This window comes from Lonchura striata, chromosome 2, assembly GCF_046129695.1.
Source record: "Lonchura striata isolate bLonStr1 chromosome 2, bLonStr1.mat, whole genome shotgun sequence".
NCBI classification, from domain to species: Eukaryota; Metazoa; Chordata; class Aves; order Passeriformes; family Estrildidae; genus Lonchura; species Lonchura striata.
In genome coordinates this window covers 93,807,330-93,828,614 of record NC_134604.1, presented here as the reverse complement: position 1 = coordinate 93,828,614, position 21,285 = coordinate 93,807,330, and the positions used below count along the sequence as shown (strand labels likewise).

General features: G+C 37.6%; 1 protein-coding gene across 8 annotated transcripts in view; it reads left to right on the top strand.

Moving 5' to 3' along the window:
• Nucleotides 1–21,285, top strand: part of MYO16 (myosin XVI) — a 358,973-nt gene that overhangs the window by 100,580 nt on the left and 237,108 nt on the right. For all 8 annotated transcript variants that reach the window (XM_031503852.2, XM_021545590.3, XM_021545595.3 and 5 more), the window contains exon 3: nucleotides 17,612–17,682. In XM_031503852.2, the coding sequence (XP_031359712.2) occupies nucleotides 17,612–17,682 (71 nt within the window). The remainder of the gene's footprint in view (nucleotides 1–17,611; nucleotides 17,683–21,285) is intronic.

Here is a 21,285-nt window from a genome sequence, read left to right as displayed (position 1 = left end):
TCTTCTTGGCAAACACCTTTATAATTAAGAATAATGGGAACATATTCAGGAATTCTGACTTTCAGGCTACCTTTTTTAGATGTTTGATGATACCTTCTCTTATCAAACTGATTTCAGGCAGCTTTTCTGATTTTTACATATTGCATATTTCAGGGATGAATAGTGAGAAAGCAAGGCTCTGATCATGACAATGCCTGGTTTTTAAAATTCAGCAAACCCTTCAATGAGGATTGCATTTTTGTGTGCCAGAAGTTTAGAGGAATCTTTTCTACTAGAAGAGACAGAAAGATAAAAAATATGTTTACTAAAGACAGAGAATTTTAGTAATAGAAGAGTTTTACGGAAATACAAAGTAATAAAATGCATTATTATGCTTAATATTTAGAAAAGAGGTGAAAAACAGGTGTAACATTAAATCTCTCATCTTAGGTCTTTATCATTAAGGCAGATTTTCCTTAAATTAAGCAAAATTAACTTCATCTTGAGTTTAAAATAAAGGTGACTCTGGAAAACAGAAGGAGCTCTGTGTGAAAGTGCAGATTAATCTTCTGTGCCATCACAGATTACCATAATCTGTGGTACAGACACACTCTTATATGCTTCTGTCTTTAAAAATCTTCCTACCTTGTTTCTTATGATTAATATTTAATATCACCTTCTTTCATTCCATTCTCCTCCCAAAGGTACTTTAATTAGCATTTCTTTTGTATACTGGATATTGCTCCTACAGCCTTCTGAAGAGGCAGGGCTAAAATAATAATGAATAATAATAACTAATAATAAATGATGAAAATTAAGTGCATGGGATATCTATATATACTTTATATATAAATATGTACACACTTTTTATACATGCATTATACCAAAGGCATAAAGGCCAGAAATACAAACACAGTTGGCAAATCAGATATTTTTTTGTGAAATCTGAATAACTTTCCCCAGTTTTCTATGCACTCTTGATTTTACACTCTATTTTGGGAAACCTCACTTTTACCAGTTATTCCAGCTGTGAGAAGAATAAAATGACAAATAGTTGTAGTGTGTTTAACATACACATGTAACCTTTATGACAAAACAAAGCTCCCAGATTAAAAAAAACAAATAAAATTTAGACCTTGGTTCTAAACCTGAATTAATAGGAAATGACATAAATAACACCAGTTAATAAGATATTGCATAGTGATAAAATGAAGAGGGAACCTCCCCAAAAAATCAATTTAATCTAATTTAAGTTTGAGGAATTTAAAACTTTGAATGGTTAAGAACATCCAGAACAGAACTAAAATGTATTACATACTGGTATTACCTTATTTTAGCATGTTCAGTCCTTTTTAAAATTTAAATCAAGGATTTCTCAGATTTTATAGTGCTTTGTTTCAGATTGTTCTAGCATTATTTAATACATTTTAATTTCAGATTATTATTTACTCTCACTCTAAACTTAATTAAAGTCTATTTTTTATCTTTCCAGGGAAGCAAATGGATTTCATTATGCATGTAATAATAGGGAGACTTCCCCACACAGAGCTATTTTGGATTTTACAGTGTTTCCCTTGAATTAGAGGAGAAAAATGTACATTAGACAGTAATCTAAAACTATTTACAAATGTTGATTTGCTGGGTACTATTGTAGAATAAATCACAACACACATGCTTTTTTCAATTTAATGTTTATTGTCCAATCCCTAAGAGACATGAGCACTAGACACTGAGTAGTAGAGCCAAGAGCCTAATTAGAGCATATGAAATTAATGAAAGTGCACAGAAATTTTGTGAATTGGGGCATTTGGAAAGAAGGAAAAGTATATACTGTAAATGAATGCTTTCACACGACAAATTCATGCATTCTGGAGAGGGAATTGTGTCTGTAACTGTGGATGACACTAATGCAGCTGACTGTCCAACACGCTGCTGGTGCTTATTCTGTCCTCTGTACAGGAAAATGATGAGTCAACCATCTCAACCCACCCATTGATGAAGAAGCTTTTCCAAAGTCTCAGAAGGTAGAGACATTTCAAACCAGAGCAAGGCTATAATCCTATAGATTCAGCTTGGTTGTTAACTTTCTTTGGCTCTATGTGTGCTGAATTCAGCAACATGGCATCTTTTTGTTATGATGCAGGGAAACACAATGCCTTTAGTTATTGGGTAACAGATGTTTAGTAATTAAAGCAGCCCATTTCAAAAGCAATCATAAAATCACAGGGAGATGAAATTTGAATACATCTGAATTCTTACAGGATTCCATATGTGCTTTTTGTCCGTGTGTTTATATTTTTAGTAATTTGGTGAAGCTGAGAACTGAATATTAAATGATTTGCTATTGATATAAATATGTATGATTGCTAGTATACAACACTTCTTTAACTGGAAAAAGTAAGACTCACTAAAAAGGTATGACATGTCAAAAAGTGAAGAATAGACTTGAGGGTGTAGATTTAATCTGTCACTTTGTTCTCCATGTGGACTGTCTAACCACGGGAGTGCTTCTGCCCCTTGAGTACTTTTCTCTTAGCAGTGAAATTTTCCTGGTTTGTTTCAGCTGCAGTTTTTGTCTCTGCACGTGCCCAGAATTACCTGGATCTGAACAGCTATCCTCTGCCTGTACCAAGTGGGGAAATAAAGAAAAAGCATCCCTCTATTTTGGGTCCCCCTCAGTAGAGAGATTCAAACCAAGTGTAATTTATCTGTCTTTTGATCAAATAGAGTTATGATGTCCTCCTTCTCTCCATAAAAACTGAGCTTGGAGCTGTGAGCCACCCAGTTTTGGACGCCCACAGGTTTTGCCTGTGGGTTGCTTTGAAAGGCATTTTTTGTGTGTCCCACTGACTTTTCTGTGCCCTTCTGTCCACACACCTCAAGCATCTTGAGCAGTGTCCAGCCTATGTCTTTCTCCTGGGGAAGGACCTGAGAGGCAAACTGGATCTGGTTGTTCTTTCTTACATTACAGTAAACTGTAGAAAGTTGAATGAATAGTAAACTGTTGTACAAATATCTCAATGCTATCATTATGGCTGCTACTAACTGTTTTGAAAACAGGAGTATATTCTGGGCTATTTGCAGTCCTGTTCCACATGCTTAATCTCTGATTAATAAAAACTGAGATATGTATTTGAACTTTGTTATTTTCTTTTGGTGGTTTAGAGTATCTACAAGTTCATCTGGAAGGATTTGTTGAAAAGCATGCCTTTTTCTTACTTATATAGAGAACTTCTAGAAACTCAGCTTTTGGATTTTAACTTGAATCACATATTTCTAAAATGTAGGCACTGAGTTGCTTGTTTTCTATGCAGGTAAGCCCATTTTGAACTTTAACCCTACATAGAAAAAAACCTAGATTAACTAGATTAACTAGAAATCATAAATGTTGCTTCAATCACAAGTGTAAAAGATATTTAATATTAAAGAGAGGACCTTTGTAAAAACATACATTTTCCCTATTTTTTAAAATTTATTCTGAACACATTTTCAAAATTCTCAAATATTTATTTTGGTGGACTATAATATGAAGATTTTCTGCAGCTGGAAAAGTCAGTATGTATATTATTCATGACTTCTAATCAGACTTATTCAAAAGGCTTTTGCAAACTAATATAAAGAAAATGTCAAGAAAAACTATTTTGAAGACCATTACTCCTAAACAAGAATCCAGCTTTTTAAGAGTGTAATCTGTATATGCATGTCTGATAGACACATATCCATTTTTATTACATTTTAAACCTATTAAGTTTATCTATAGTTCCATACTCATGGTTTTTTGTTTTGTTTTGTTTTGTTTTTTTTTCCCATAAGACCTTCCTTTACACTTAATAATAAAAAGTTTTTCACTTGAGCATATGTTGTGGTTTAACCCAACACATGGCCAGCAGCCAAGCTCCATGCAGCCACTCACTCACTCCCCCACCAGAAGGATCAGGGAGAGAATCAGAAGAGTAGAAGAGAACTTGTGAGCTCAGACAGAGACACTTTAATAGGGTAAGCAAATGACACACACACAAGCAGTGAAAAACAAGGAATGAATTCACTGCTTCCCATGGGCAGGCAGGTGTTCAACCATTTCCAGGAGAGCAGGGTCTCATCACATGTAAGTGACTTATGAACACAAATCCCAGTTTTCTAAATGTACACCCTTCATCCTTCTTCTCATCTTTTTACATACTGAGCATGATGTCCTATGGTCTGGAACATCCCTTTGGTCAGTTGGGGTCACCTGTCCTGTCTGTGTCTCCTCCCAAGCTCCCGTGCACCAAAAACTCCCTCCCTGGCGTGGTTATACAAGAAGCAGAACAGGCTTTGGCTCTGTGCAAGCTCTGCTCAGCAATAACAAAAACATCTTTATGTTATTGACCCTGTGTTCAGCACAAATCCAAAACATGGCCCCCTACCAGTCGCTGTGAAGAAAATTATCTCTACCCTGGCTGAAACCAGCACAGCATGCCCCAGCATTCAAGTATGAAGTATGAAGAAACACAAGAACTAATCACTCACAAATTTGCTGTCATGCCAATAAGGGTTCGTTGAGCCATTAGCAACCTACAAATTGGCACCTGGCAGTTCTTCCTATTCATGTGAAAGGAGATCCACAGTGGGAAGCAAGACTCTAAATTGGCAGCAATCAGAAGCCTATTCTCTCTGTGAAAGATGGTATCCACTGAGTAGCAGGTACTGCTGACATTCTCTGGTTATTGTTATAAGTCAATGATTAAAAAAAAAGTATTGCTGCAACAGCCAAAGATCCCAGTCTATTCTTATGAAATAAAAAGAGAATAATAGAATATTTTCTATGCAATTTGCTTTTGATTTAATCTCCAGTGTAATTATTGTGCTTCATATTGATTTCCAATAATATTTCAGTACAAAGGGGAAACTTTTCTGTAGCTATCTTTCAATATTACTTACTTTAAAATGCTTTCATTTCAGTCATAAATTACACTATGATAGAAGTTGTGATGGGGAACTACAGAAATCAGTGGAGAAAAAATGCTGTGCTCTCCCTCGAAAAAAACTTTTCTGTTGTTTTTTTTTTCCTTTTTACGAGTAAACCTTTATAGCAATAATTCAGTTATTTACAAAAATGAACTTAAATAAGTCTTTAAAAATGTTTTCAATTATTAAATATCAACTTTAGCATTTTTCTACCAGGGCATATTCAAATTGCTACACTGGAGTATAAAGTAAAATAGAATACTTAAGCATAAGACTGGGAGAAGACTTTATTCTGATATCTTGAAACATGCATACTTTAATTTTATGACTATCAAATCAATTGCCAGTTTGAGAAGAACATTCCTTCAAAATTTCTAACAAATGGAGTTTATTTGGAGGTTTTGTGGAGTGGGATAACTAAGTGGAGTATCTTTCTCTAAATCTATCAAAGGTATAATTAAATGAATATAACCAGGGTCACTAAATGCAACAAATTTTTTTTTAATTACTAAATTTTTTAGGGCTTTTTTGTTATTCTCTTTTTTAACAAGAGTGTGTGCCAAATTGTGCACCAGTGATTGGGCAGCCTTGGTTGTGAGTACAGACTGGGGAGTGAGAGGCTGCAGAGCAGTGCCAGGAAAGGTTCCTGGGGTCTTGGTCAGTGGCAAGTTGAGCGTGAGCCAGCAGTGCCCTGGCAGCCAGGAGAGCCAGCCCTGTCCTGGGGGCATCAGGCACAGCATGGCCAGCTGGGCAAGGGAGGGGATTGTCCTGCTCTGCTCTCAGCTGGGGCAGCCTCACCTGCAGTGCTGGGGGCAGTTTTGGGTGTCACAATAAAAGGAACACACTAAACTATTAGAGAGAGTCCAGAGGAAGGCACAGCAATGGTGAAGGGCCTTGAGGGGAAGCCATGTGGGCTGAGGTCACTTGGTCTGTTCAGCCTGGAGAAGAGAAGGCTGAAGACAGACCTTATTGCAGTTACAGCTTCCTCATGAGGGTGAGAGAAGGGGCAGACACTGATCTCTTCTCTGTGGTGATCAATGACAGGACCCAAAGAACTGGCCTGATGTGTCAGAGGAGGTTCAGCTTGGGTATTGAGAAAAGATTTTTCACCCAGACAGTAGGCACGGGAATAGGCTCCCTGGGGCAGTGGTCACAGCAGCAGCCTGTCAGATTTCAAGAAGCTTTTAAACAATGCTCTTAGGCAGATGGTGTCACTCTTGGGATGTCATATGCAGGGCCAGGAGTTGGACTCGATGACCCTTTTGGGTCCTTTCCAACTCAGCATAGTCTATGATTCTTTCATTCTGTCTGAATTGTAGTACCTTTCCTAGTAAAATCACAAATACATCTTAGAATGAAATAGATTTATTTATATACTGCCTAGTGGTTTTTCTTCCTCACTACAGATTCAAAGCACAAACAACATATACTGCTTATTATTTCAGTCATCTTTCTGTTCTCTGAGGTGTGAGTTGGAGGTTCTTTCTTCTCAATGCACTGAGGTATCAACTCATTCTAGAAGGCTTTTTAGCTGTTAAAACCTTTTTCACTTCAAATTGACAGTGAACAAACTCTGTAGCTGTGACAGAAATTAGTAGAAAGCTTATATGGCATAATGCATAGAAAACTGATCATTAATTGCAGCCTTTACACTAATAGGCTGCAATAGTGGAAGAATTGAAGGTTTCAAGATACAGCCAATAAATCTAGGGGAATGGCTAATTTAGGTTGTGTTTCTGTGTGAATTGCATCAAAGGATGCAGGTAGTTACGATGAAATTCACAATATTTCTAAATGTCTTCCTTTGAACAAGCATATGGTTCAAGGTAAAATTCAGTCAGCTTGGAAACACATACTGCTTTCTTATGTTTCTGTCTGATGACTCTATTACAATGCAGTGTAAACATGACCTTGAAGCAGCAGTGATTTTACAGGACAATGAGATGGTTAGAGGAGGTAATTTCTCACACATGCACTTTTTAGGGTTTTGATTACATTTGGGCTCAAAAGATAAATATGATAGCTTTAGCAATAAATCCTTAAGTTAGGGTCAGTCCTCCAGATTTTAGCAATCACAAGTACTTCTGAACATAAAATGGTAATTTTTTCCCAGACTTCCTCATTTACCCATTGACAGGACAGAAAATATGCCTTGAATGTTCTTAAAGCTGGAAACATCTGTGTGAAATTTTAACTGCTGCTTTGTTTCTTAGTCTACTAATAGAACATTCTATAAGCAGGTGCCAACTATTCTTTTAATAATGGCCATCTGATCTTCACTGGCTTCTCAGATCCTATACAGGGTGAACATTAGATCTCTTTTGCTTTCAAGCCTCTCCCTAAAAATCCTATGGATAACATATTTGGAATTGTACAAGTTGAACAGAAAAGGACAGATGTAAAGTCCAAATATATGCAGTTCTACTCCTGCTTCTGGATTAGTCTTTATCTCTTTTTCTGGACTTAGGCACTTCTAATGTGGAGCTCTCTCTGGGTTCTCCTTGATTTACCAGATTTATGTACCAGCTACCTGTCAGATGTATTGTTTGAGCAATTGAGGCTCTGTAGTTGTAGCTCATCACTGCATCCCAAATCTACCATGTGGCTCTATATCAACATGGATTCAATGGTATGAGTCAGAATTGAGAGCTCCTCTTCTGTCAGTTGATGTTTGTTTCTTCTTCCCCTTGCTGACATCAAGATTAAATTCACAGAGTTAAAAGATCAGTCTGGCTAAAGGACCTCAGAAGGTCCAATATCCCAATACCATGCTGACTTTGAAGAGGAGTGAGACCACTCAGGTAATGAACAAAGGCAGCTCTTATTATTGTAGTGCAAGAGCAGGCTAAGCAAAGCAGAGAAATTCCTGTGGAGAGTAACTGATAATTCTGCTTCAAAGCCAAATTGAACCATCAGCTCTTATGTCAGACTTTTGCCTTCCACAAACTCTAAAAAAGAGGCGATTATACCAGGTACTGTGCAAGTGTAATTTTCTGCTCTTCGTGCTGGCCTATAACTCCAGTTCACACTGTGGCAATCCATACCTGTAAAACATGAAATAAAACATAATATAAAGCAAAATTTACTTTGTGTTGGTTGCTCCAGCTTTGGAATAATATTTTTGCTATTCTGGTGGCTGACTGGTATCAGAGAAGAGGAGGCAGAGGGTTTGTCATGCATCACATCCTATGTTCCCCAGATCCTCAAATGCTTCATTGGTAACCCCGTGTAAGTTCACCTTACATAAGATTGGTATTGTCTGTAAGCTTGGTAATATTGAATGCAGAATAGTTTGTGCTTCAAGTTTGTCTCTTTGGTTGCACATTTCTTTCAGATGAACTGTTATAAATCTGTCATTCCAATCCCCTGTGTCCCGGTGTGTTTTTTTCATTTCATAATGAACTTTGAAATCAAATGAAGTTTACATCACTGCAATCTTCAGCTGCCCAAATCTGACAGCCTTATCTCAAAGTAGATACATGGAAATGTTTTCCTTTGCTTATTCTGAGGCGGTTTTAAAAAGTGTCAGCCACAGTTTCTAAGTTTGTTAGCTCTTTCCTTCCATGATGGCTTTATACATATGATCTGTTGTTCTTGGGGTGATAATGTGTTCATTGCTTATTTTTCAGCTGTGTCTTGTTGTTGGCATATTGGTAGTGGTGGTTGTTGCTGTTACTGGTGTGGGAAAATGAAGTGTTAGTGGCTTTGTGGGCCACTGGGAGCATGGGGGCCACTCCAGGGCAGCTGGACAGGGTGTGGCAGCTGGGGCCTGTCCCACTGCCCTAGCTGGATGTTATGTCAATGTTATATTTTTCTAATTCAGAAAATTTCATTTGTTATTTTATGATGCTGTTCCTACCTGTTTACTGCAGGCTCTTTGTATCAGATTTAGCAATTGTGTGGCTGCAGAGTAAGTCAGTTCAGCAAACTGATTCAAAAGAAAGTGCATCACCCCCTAGAATCAAAAGATAAATTCTAATTCTGTGTCACCTCTCTGAACCAATTCACTTTCCTGGTGCACAGATGCTGAGGCTGATGCAGAGAAAGAAAGGAAACATTCAGATGTCTTGGAAACAGTGATTTGATTTTAACAGATCCCTTAGGATACTTCAAATATCAAATGACACTTAAAAAGTGTGTTTCTAACACAGTTTAAGCTAAAATTGAGGCTGCCATTGGTTGCTCTCCTTTCTGTCTGGCTCTGCCTCTGCCCCATCCTTTTGTCTTCCCATCTTTATGCTCATTTTGGAATGAGGCAGGGAGATGAACCATCTGAAAACTGCCTTTCAAAAGGTTGGTCTTCACCTGGTTTAACTCTCCATCCCAGCTCCTGGCAGCATGACATGTGGCACTGCTATGCAAAGATGGGGGCAGGAGTGTGTGAATTAAATGCATGAGCAAGAGGGAAGCAGCTCTGTTTTTGACAATGCAAATTGTCACAGATCACACACTGTGAAAGGTGGTGCCTGAGCCACAGATGTAAAATAGTGAGATATGCCTGGAGCTACACATTTTCTTCATAGTTTTGGTCACTCATATGTCACACACACAACTATTTGGATAAATGCATGGATTGGTAATGCCCCTAGTTTGTTCTATACTGCCTGGTTTAAGTTTTCTTTCTTGTGCACTGCACACCCTGGGAATTCCAGGAGACACACGGGATCTAACAGGCAGTGGTCCACAGCTGGCAATTAGTGCCATTTAGCAGCTGCTGAGCAGGACAGTAGTCTGCTATCCTTGAAGATCTCGAACACAAATCCCAATGAGCTGCTTACAAGGCTTCTAAGCCAGCTGGCATAAACTTGCTCTGCATGTTGTGGGAGTTAAAGATGGACTGACTTTTGCTTCATAAGGAATATAAGTCAGCAGAAATCTGATTTATGCCAATTAAGTAGCATTGGCATAGGACCAACATAAATGTTGGTGAAACAGAGGGGTGTACAGTCTGTACAGATGAAAATTTGTATTGTATGCAAATTCTGTTACTGTTGCAACTAAGGAAAACATGGGTATGACAATGGTTTTCAAATTAAGGAACTGACCGCAGAATGAGTTATTTTGCTGATATGTGTTTTAGTGTTTATCATTTAATGGCTATAGGACTGGAAATTTGAAAATTCTGCAATAAATTTAACTTATTTAGTAAAATGCTTTAAGGTCCGGGTTTTTACTCAATTCTAAAAATATTTGAATGTACAATCAGGTGTTTCTGTAGCTGAAAAGTTGGCCTAAGAATGATAATATTATTTTAAAGAGCTTTTAAACATGTCTTTAAGGTGAACATAATGGGTTGTGAGTTCTTGACTGTAGTCTGATGATAAAGTCTTACTGGTTTTAGTCATCTTGGTCAGGGACTCCAGAAAAATCCATACATGTGAGACAGATAAAACATGCGTAAAAAATGAAATACATGATCTAAATGCTAAAATATTTCATTCCTTTTTTTTTTCATAACCTTGAAATAAATAAATCTCATTAACTAGCTGGAAGTGAAAATTTTAAGAAAAGCTATGTTTAAGTTTACTGTATGATCAGCTGCTTTTCTCTAAGGTTAATTTTAGAGTGTTCAACTTCCACTAAATGTTACAATTCTTTGTTTTATTGTAATTCTATCTTACTAACAGACATTCTGGATTCAGTGAGGTCTGTGCTACCAGTTTTTGTTGACATAGCTATTTAATCCACAGAAGTAGCTATGTTGGCAAAACCCTGTTTGTGTTATTAGCTGTGGTGATATATCCAGTATTTTTAGCTGAGCATGTGTTATTTTGTAAAATGGTGCTGAATGATTTTAGCAACACCTCTGTTAGGTTGGTGCAGTGAGATAAAATCACAGCTTTATTAGCAATTAAGACCTTACCACAACAATTCTCTGCCTCTGGCCTTGCCAAAGCTCTAAATGGAGGCAAAACCATGGGTCACCACAACTGTTTTTTGATCCTGGGTGTGTCCCTTGAAGCAGTGTCTTTGGGCCATAGAATTGAATGACTACTTCCAGTGTTCTCAAAATTACTGATTTACGCCACTGTTCTGCCTTCCACATCACAGCTTAAGGGTCTTACATTTCACTGCTGCCCATTGTCACTTTTGTGTAAGGAGATAGGTTAACTTGTTACTGCTTGGACACTGTAAGAGGAACACACTGAGGGTTTTTAAGCCATTGGGTTTGTGGACTTAATATTTTCCAGTGGAGACACAGACTGCACTATGCTTAATGTACACAGAAATTAAAGAGGGGGAATTTGCCTGAAGGAAAAGTTTTAAATGTAGCAGTTCTTGAATAAGTGTAGTCCCTAACTCATAAATTATTCTGGCTGTGTCTACAATGATAGAAATGTCTGTCCCATGAGAGAACTGTGACTCTACTCATGGATCTCATTGGAGTTTGACTTAGTGAGCATGTGGCTCAGAGGCAAAACCATTATTTTCCATATGGTTTTCCAGTTCAAGATACCTCAGGTATGAGGAGGGCTGTGCCCTCCACCTCCAGCATGACTGCATTGCAGAAAGCTGTCAGGGCTGGAGAGTGCCTGGGCATGGACACACCAAGCTGGTGGCACAAGGTCTGGTAGGAAAGTGGCACAAGACCAGGCACAAAGAAAGGGACTTGTCACATGCTTGGCATGTGCTGCTTGAAGGTCGTGCCTACACTGAGTGATCAGGCCCCTCAGCTGTTTCCAAGGCTGTGGTCTGATTTCTCCACAAAGAGAGTATGGGAAAGAGCTACCATATGTTTTGATCTTCCAGCATTAAAGCTGGGAGAGATGCTGAGTGGGGCTGTAGGAATACCTGGGTCAGTCTGTTTCATTGGTGGCTTGGTTTGGCTCTTTTACAGGTAATATTGTGTCCAATGAAGCACAGAAATCAGCCTGACATTTCACATCACATTTTTAATTTCAGAAGAGAATCAATGACCCATTTGCTTTGCGGTCATGGTATTTGGAGTCTTGGCTACCTGAAAAAAATTATAAACTATGGGAACTCTGACAGAGGAGAATGGAAATGTCAGCCCTTATCACTTCTCTGTTCCAGAAGTGGGCACTATTGCTTGGATATGCAAGGCTAATACTCTCAAATTCAACAACTATGGAAAGAGTAACTTCCCTCTCTTCATTTCTGTAGTCTGTGAATGACACGCTTATCTGTCCAAATGTGCATATTTTGTTTATGGATTGCTGCCTTTAATCTTTGTGCAGAAAAGATGAGAATTTATTTCCAAGAGTTCTCCTGAAAATGAGGAGATCTGAACAAGTTAGACAGATGTTGCCAATGAACTCTGGAAATATTTTATGGAAAAAGCTGTAGGATTACAAATCAATTGTTTGCAAAGCTCATTAAGGGCATGACTGCTCTGAATAAACACTGTCAACTGATGGCTTACTATGAAGGAAAACTTGGGACATTGCACTAGTGATAGTGATAGCAAATGTCTTTGTTAGGTAAACACATAAAAAAGACACCTAAAAAGAATTATTAAATTACCAACACTGGTACTTGGGTTCTAAAATTTAATTTTTAGCTACTCATAGCAAAGGCACAAGGTAAATATTTTTTCTAAGACTACATTAACCAAAAATTTATGACATCTTGCATTATTTCATTTGGTATTATGATTAAGAAATTACCCGAGACTAGCATTCATCTGTTTTCACATGGAGCTGAATTGTGTAGCAGGTTTCTCATAAACACCTTTGGTACAAGCTGAAAAGTATGGAGTGACTGCTGAGGAATTAGAAAAGAAAACTAAAGATATATGAATGTGGAGAGGATTCTATGTGATTAATCTGTACAGAGTTTAAGATACTAGCAGTGGACCAAATATCTGACTGTGGAGGAAATAATGGGAAAAACATGACTTTTAATTGGTGGGAGTGGAAGGAGTGGAAAGATGCTATTCCACATCTTTCTCTATCACTTCTCTTGTGATTCAATTTCATGGTCAGTTTATCCCCAAAGTTCTCTCAGCTGTTGGCGGAAAGTGGTGGCTACACCATTCTCCCTATTCATACCCATTACCCAGTGCCACTTCTCTGAACCTTGGAACAAGAATAAAGTTTACACTCGCTGGCTGCTGCTCCCCAGAGGAACAGTTAATAGGAGCATACACTGGTACTCCATATATAGCACAGTAGATGACCAAATGTTAGGTTTTACATATGTTAGATGCCTTTATTTGGTCTGTTCTGTTACTGCCAAAACTGAATTTGAATGCAACATTGCCCAGAGCCTAAGTTTGCGTTGCCATCCCTACAGATCCCTGGTGAGTTACTCATAGCCCTGGGCCCTCTGAACTCACCTTTCAGGCTCTGCTGTGACTTCAGATCAGTACTTCTTTTGTCTGCAGCGTAAATGAGGTCACAGATTGCTCTCTATGCCTGCATAGCTGGATTATAACCACAGTACAGTGTAAGTGCTGGTTGCTGCCATGTATATCAAAATCCTTAATGCATTATGCACCACAATTACACAAATGTAAACAAAACTGTGTTAGGTAATTGTCACATTGTCATCAGCCAGTTGCTATAACAACTAAAACAAAGCTCAAAGCAAGCCAAGACAAGCCCAGGAACAGTAAAGCCTTACAGCCCTAGTTCCACAGGCAAAGTTAGTACAAGACCTGTGCCTGGTAACAGGCACAGCAATAATGACTGTACTGCATCATAAGGCTATATAATAAGTCATAATCTAGTCAATAAAATCAATGGAAAGTGAATAGGTATTCAGCTCTCTGGAATAATTTTGTTAAAATTACAACATCAAGGATATGTAAAAAGCTCCATTGATTATCACCGTTCTTTTCTGATGAGACTTCAATGTATCCAATGCTTTCTAAAACACCTTTATTAGATATGAAATTAGGTATGAAATTCTGTTCTAAATTGTCAGTAATTTTGTGTGTCAATTCTAAAAGATATCAAAGAATGGATGGACCTCTTTATACACACACACAAAGGGCTTCAGAGTTCCCTGAAAGGTTTTTACTCTGGAGTTGTTTGTTTGGCTTTTTTTTCAGGTAAATATCAGCTTCCTGCTTTTAAGTCAGTTTTTAGTCTCATCATTCCTGTCAACTTTCCTTATGTGAAAGATTGCAAGTAAAACAAGTTTTTTTAAAAAAGTCTTATAAAATCTTCCTTAAAATTGCATTAGTTAATAGATATTTACCATTCCTTGAATAGAGTTTTGTATTACTTTCTGTCCTCATTAGGGCATTAAATCCCAAACTACTAGCATAGTTATACTAGCAGTAGCTAGTATATTTACTATCTAACTACTTTTAGATAGTAGTTCTATCAAAAGGAAAATATGAACAACAGTTGTCTAGTAGGAAGGGGAATTTGTTTCTGTGATCTATTCTGGATTTTCTTTTTTTTTATTTTATTGTGTTTTGCAAAGGGGTTAAATTCAAGGAAAGGATTTTTTTTCTTACTTATTTTTAAATACAGAGGCATGTAGTACATAATCCTGATTCAGGACACAGACTTTTGCCCAGTTGAAAGGAGACTTTGCATATCTTGCCTTACTCGTCTGTGTGATATGAATTTCCTGAAGCACTGATCAAGCTGTGTTCAATAATGAGGAAAAAGACACCAGATCCACAAAAAAGAGAAAAAAAGCTACTGATCTTTTATCCACATTCCCTAATGTTTTTTTATGTGACTCAGTAATTTGTTTATGGTCACAATTATTTAATATTCTACTTGAAGATTGGAGTTAACATATTAATTCTTTATTCTGTAATCTTGGTCTACATTTCTGCTGGTAGAAAAAAAAACCCAAAAAACAAGGCAAACCAATTAAATCTAATGGATTTCAAACTCAGATCCAGAAATGATCTGTTGTTCTTTTGGTTTCAACTGCAAGGAGTTGTAAAATGGATCTGGAAAGGCATTACTTTGTTTTGCATAGCTTCTTTATGGGAATCAAGTCTTTGGGTGTTGGGGGAGGAAGATATTAAAAAAATTGCCCTTTACTATTTACGGGTCCAGATGAAATTCTTGTGGAATACTGTTAGAAATGCAGTTTTCCAGCCCACTGACCTTCCCATGTGTCCTGCTTCTGCCAAAAGAGTGAAATCTTCATCCTCTGTCTTTGCATAGAAGGACCTATTCTAAAGCCTATTTTGGTGATCCCAAGGCTCAAAATAATTGAGTTCATCTCAGTGACCCATCAAGACATTCTACAATTGATTTTTGCAGGTGTTATTTACCCAGATGTAGAGTTATATAAGCCCCTTAGTGAATGGAGGAAGGGAAAAGACTCCTTTGGTTAACACCTTACCTTACCTGTCTTATCCCATCTTGCAAAAACACAGACTGAAGATGCTGTTTCATATCAGTCCTAGTCAATATAAGACTTCTGCCACCAACCCACAGTGTGCTTGCTCTGCCACCACATGATGCATGAGGTTTATTTTTTCCCCTGGAAAACAGGGGATGGAGGAAAGGGAACACTTTGGAGTATTAATTTCTTCAGGTGAAATTCTGATGGGATTGGGAGAATTAAATTCTTTTCAGAGCCTTAAGAAATATTCTGTGTATGGAAATAATATTTTCTGCCCTACTAAAGAAATGGCATAACATAGGAACATTGGGAATATTAACTCTCAAGGAAGATGTAGTTGCATGCCTGTTAAAGGAAGGGGGATTTATAAGTCTTTACTCACTTTAAACCTGAGGTAGAGAAAGAATCTCCATTAATGGTCAGAAATTCAGGTATTAAAAAAAGAAAGAACTTAGTTCTGAACCTCTATTTTAATGGTATCTCTCTGAATGAGGACAAGTCTGTGCTTCAGTATGTGATTTGTGGATCTGAGAGAGCAGAAAGGAATGGTTTGCTTTTTATTGTTCATCTGCTTCTCCTGACATTATGAAATTTTGTAATAATTCTGCATCTTCCCTCTCTGGTGCTGTGCTGTTCGTCTTGCTTAGCAGGTGTTATGCAGTTTTTTTTATTATATGTTACCTAATGCTCTCATTCTACTTTTGTGGATGTGCTGGGGATAACAGGGACTTCTAATAATGGCTAACTTTCAAAGTGGCATTTGCCAGAACATATAAGTCTTTTAAAGTTATGTAAATTAAATGAGGCAGAACCTTTGGTGGGGACAAATAGGTACCATGGAACTATTCATAAAGTAATAATTTATACAGTACTTTTGACTGATCTTTGATTTTCAAAGTTTAAAAAGAGCAAAAGATTAAATATATTTACATAACTATTGTAAATATTTGCCCATTACATCAGTGTCTTTTTGCTATATGATATTTTTAGTAATGATAATGTCACATATTTCACTCTATTTTACAGGCTTGAAACTATTTAACCAAATATTCTTTCCTAGAAGAAATCTTTCTAGGGCACCTGATCAAAAATAATTCAGCACATTCAGAAAACACTGCTTATCTAAATTGACAGTATTTGAAAAGAAAACTGACCCCTTTCAAATAGGTTAAGTGTCTGAAAGCTGTAAGAAACTTAAATGTACAATGAAAATGGAGTTGCAATATATCCTTGGGAGAAAGAAAACAGATAAGAGAAAATGCATAGATAGGAAAGAGGTGGTGGTCATGAGACTGCTGACAGATTCACAGAAAAGCCTTAAGACAAATCTCTGGCCCTCCTGTAGGACAGGAATCTCAGTGGAACCCATTTCCCAACTTAAAATTTCTTTGAAGCTGTTTGCACAAGTCCATCCAGGATCTTAACTAAGAATTTAACTCAAGATTTTCAGATGATGAAGACAGAACTGCCGGTGCTCCTACTCAGGAAATATTATTAGCAACTATTCTCATGGAGAGAGGCCTTTCAAAAGGGTTTTTCATGCCAGTTTAATGAAGACAGGGTTGCAGTGCTGGTGTGGAGTCCCCTGGTACTGCCAGGCATTGCTGCTGTGCAGTTCTTTGCAAGGAATGAGCACTGTTTCCAGGAGTTAGTCAGGTCTTTGATTCAGACTGAAAAGGTTATAAAGGCAATAAAGACCATGGGGGAAAAGTGCTGAAATTTTCACATTTGAGTGAGCACCAATGTGAAGGGTTGTGGTTTGGCTTGCACTTATAAGCCTATATTCATTTCAGAGGGGTTTGATAGATGTAGCTGGAAGTAGAGTGTGGCTCCAAATATTGTTTTAAAGATTATGCTGCATCAGTGATCTGACAATGCACTGGAAAGGTTAAATTGAGTGCAGATCATTTAGCTTTGATATGATGATTAATTTCAAGTGATATCAGTTATGAATAGTAGTTTCAAGTATTGACTGAAAAAGCCAATATATTGCATGGGAACTTTGAAAAGTGAAATAATGCCAGTTAACTGTGATTTTGCTTCCAAATGAACTAATCAGGTGACTGAGACCTTGACATGGCTCTTTCCTCCAGCCCTCCCCTCTCATATGTCCGAAACTGTCATGCTCATCTGTACACTTGAAAAGTCCTGAATGCTGTTGATATTTACTGTTCATTATCAAAGGTCTTTTGCTTTACAGGCTTAGCTGTTAAAACGTGTGAAATGGCAAATGCTGACATGACAGTTTTCCAGTTACACTAGAGGTTTGAATGTATTACTAAATCCCCTGATTAAGATGATTAAGAATCAGCCTATTAACAGTTCAGAATTAGGTGTACTGCTGTTATATTAGGTATATTAGTTATATTAACTCTTGTTCCTCTTTTCTTTGATATTTCAGTGCTACGGCTGTTGAAGGATGGTGCTGACCCTCATATGCTTCTTTCCTCAGGAGGCTCCTTGCTCCATCTGGTAAGAGTGATTGAAGATTATTGTTAGTGACTGTGGATAAACAAAGTGGGAAAGTGAGTAGCAGATTTGGCATATTAACAAAATAGACAGGTTTGACAATTTTTTTAATCTGCACTGAGCTCTGCCATGGCTGTGATTGCATCCAGACATTTATTTTAAATAAATGGTCATTTTCAAATTGCTTACAAAAGAATGGATCATGTCATAGGAGTGGTAGCTAACAAAGGAGATGAAGTGTTTTATTTATAAATTATCTGTGCAGCAAGGAAGAACAAAGGAAAGACACCTTGATTCTAAATACAAATTATATGGTTCAAAGATTCACAGTTCCTGTATGAAAAAGACCCCATGATATAGCATTCTTCCTTTTGTTTTTGTCATATTTTCTTGCAACAGTTTCCGACATGTAGATATTTAACACATTATCTGCATTTAGTTTTTCATTATTTGCATAGCAATTCAGATTAAGTAGCAAGAAGATAAAAGAAAAACAATTTGTATATAATAATGAAAGTAAAAGCAAGAGGTAAGGACATGAAAGGCAGACAGAAAGAAAATACCACAGGAGAGGAATTTTGGCATTGATGAAGCCACTAGCAAAACTCATAAATAATTCCTACATCTTATGATCCTCGTCTGTGATGCTTCAGTTGCAGACATGCTGTCTATGAAAATATTTTAAGACATTTGGATCCAAATTTATTTACACCGTGGCTCAAAAGATGCGACTGAGCAAAGTAACAAAAAGTCTGCTGGCAGAGTGCTTCATTTCAGGGCAGCTGGATTACGTTTCTCATAGTATGTATGCAAACTATAGTAATTTATTGATGAGAAAGAACCCTTGTAATATTACTGGACTTCAGCACACCTGTGACCATGCTCTTGCAAGATACAATGTTTTTGTTGTGTAATTAATCCTTGTTTTCCATTCTCCATGGCTGTGCTATTTAACCAAGGACTTTAGGAAACAGAGACCAAGGTAAGGGGAAAGTGCAGTATTTATTTGGAAGAGAGAAAATTTTAATTCTCTTTTCTCTTCTCCAACTATTTGTCTGCTGTAAAGATGCTCAACCACTCTTTAAAAATGCAGTCCAAATGAGATTTGGGATTTTTGGGATTCCCAAATGTTACCTTATGCCAAAAGCCGTAGGAGACAATCGCTACCTTTAGTGTGGGTGATTTGACATAAGTGTCAGGCACTTTAAAATAAAAGAAAGAAAAATTAATCTTCAGGGATTTTAAGTTGCTTTATCTAGTTTAGCTGAAGAAGAGTTTTTAACTGCAGATAAAATCTGCAGTTGAACTGTGCCATTTTAGGTTTCTTGATCTGCATCACGCCCCAATTCACTGTCACAATCAGTATCTCTCAACTGGTGCCTGCTGCTTCACAGGCACACATATGCTTCCAAAGGAAGGAAAGCTTTCTGCAGTAAGACATTTTCAGTAGAGAGCCATGTGTAACCTACTGCCTCAGTTTAGTCGGAGTTACTTGTAAGTACTCATAATTCATTTACAGGAAAATGCTCATCCTACTGGAGATAGAGGCAAACCTGAATTCAATGAAATTCGGATTTGACCCTGATTTGGGAGCAGTAAAGACAGGAGAGATGAATCGTGATACAGGGAAACAAGATAAGCCAAATTTATTTTCCAGCAAGAATTGAAACTAGTAATTTAGCATGCACCTGTGCTATATTCTTAAAGCCCACTTAGATCCATTCTAAGTGTTAGTTTTACAGCTGTGAAGCTGCTTGGTCCAAAGTGGAGCTTAGTGTTTATTCTTTCCACTTGTAGACTAAATGTTTTTGTGTCAGAATGAATGGAATATATATATATCTTGACATTCTTCTTAAAATCTGATTCATTATATAATTCCATTTTCCTTTTTTCATATCTGTTAACTTCCAAAACATTATATAAGTCTAAAAAAAAACCCCAAAAAATGTGATACTTGATAAAGATTCTGGTTTTATCTCTGTAGAGTATTCCAATATGGTTGAATCTAGGCAAGCTATGGGAACTTCAAAATTATTCACTGAACTTTCTTTAGGTCCCATGACAGGAGAAGTACAATAAAAAGTGAGTAGGTGTCTGAGCTGCCATGCAGTATGAAGCACATGGTGCCAGGTCAATTCACACAGGCAACAGCCCACCCCCACCCTTACAACAAAGTATATGCATCACAGTTTTATTCTGGAACCTTAACTGAACTTGTCCAATTGTTTCACAAAATCAATTAAAGAAGAATCAATGAGCAACAACAAATCTAAGCTGCAACTAATCAGAAAAAACTCTATGTCTATTATTAATACACAAAATGGGTCAGTGATACCTGTCATCTCTAGAACTGGTAACTGGTTAGTTTTGGTTTGTTTTTTTGGTTTTTTTTTTGCTTAACAATGTCTTGAAAATATGATTTGTGTTCTATTATGCTGATCTGTAATATAAAATGTCTTACCTCTGATTTGTTAAATTTCAGCACAGAACAGCTCAATTTAAGTTGTACTGATACAATGAACGATACCAATGCAATAAACCAAAACTGTTTCTACAGCTGTTGGATAAGTTACACGAGCTAAAAGAAATACATCAGAATTTAATTTCTGTTCTATAATTTAATGGTCAATGTATTTGGAATTCATTTAGGACAGACTGCTTTTTTATCCTGATAGAATCTAATATTAATCTTTTGGGTTGTCTATATTTATGATTGCACTGGTACATGCAGCTACTGTGTTCTGATGGAGATCTCAGATATATCTTGACTTCACAGTTGAATCCAGTTACACTTTTCTGCGGTGGTGTGTTTTTCTTTCATTTGATATTTGTTTAATATCTGTTTCCCCCCCCCCCCAATCCTCCCTTTCCCTGCCCCTTTCCCTAGAACCTTCCCTGTCATTCATTCTAGCCCCCTCCTCAGCTTCCAGATGTTAGTTCTGCCCTAAACTCCTCCCCTGCTATTCCCTCATTGGTTACTGTTCCTACACCCGTCCTCCTGAGTTCTGTATAAAACCTTTGCCCCCCCGCCCGCCGGGGTCTTGGGGCTCATGGAATAAAACCATCTCGTTCACCCCCAAGTCCCGTGTTGCCTTCGTCTGTCTGCGCGCCACGAACTGAAACTGCAGAGCTTGCAGGGGAAAGCGGCCGCCCGTTCTCTTCCCTCACCGCCCAGCACGGCACGGCTCGGAGTGCCGCGGCGAGGAGCGCATGCCGCGCCACAACACTTTTCCTTCTTCCACACTTCCTTTTGTATGCTGGCTTCCATGCCAGATTTAAATTAGTCCCCCCCCTAACCTCTCCCCCGAGGGGAAAGAGATGGGTTCCTTCTCTGAAGAGTTATTGAGATTGTGTCTGAGGCCAGAGTTAGGATCTTAAGTGTCCTGATTGTCTTTTAAGGTATTATCCATAACCTTATGTATAAAAAGTCACAGATGTGACAGAAGAGTAAAGTCAACACAATGTCCAGGCTATTTTCTTCTTCTCTTCCAAATTTGTGGCCATGACCAAGGTATAGAAACATGCACGCACACACGCATATACACACACGTGCATTTTTACACGATTTTTACTCACAATTACACCCTCAGTGTGCAGGGTATTTAT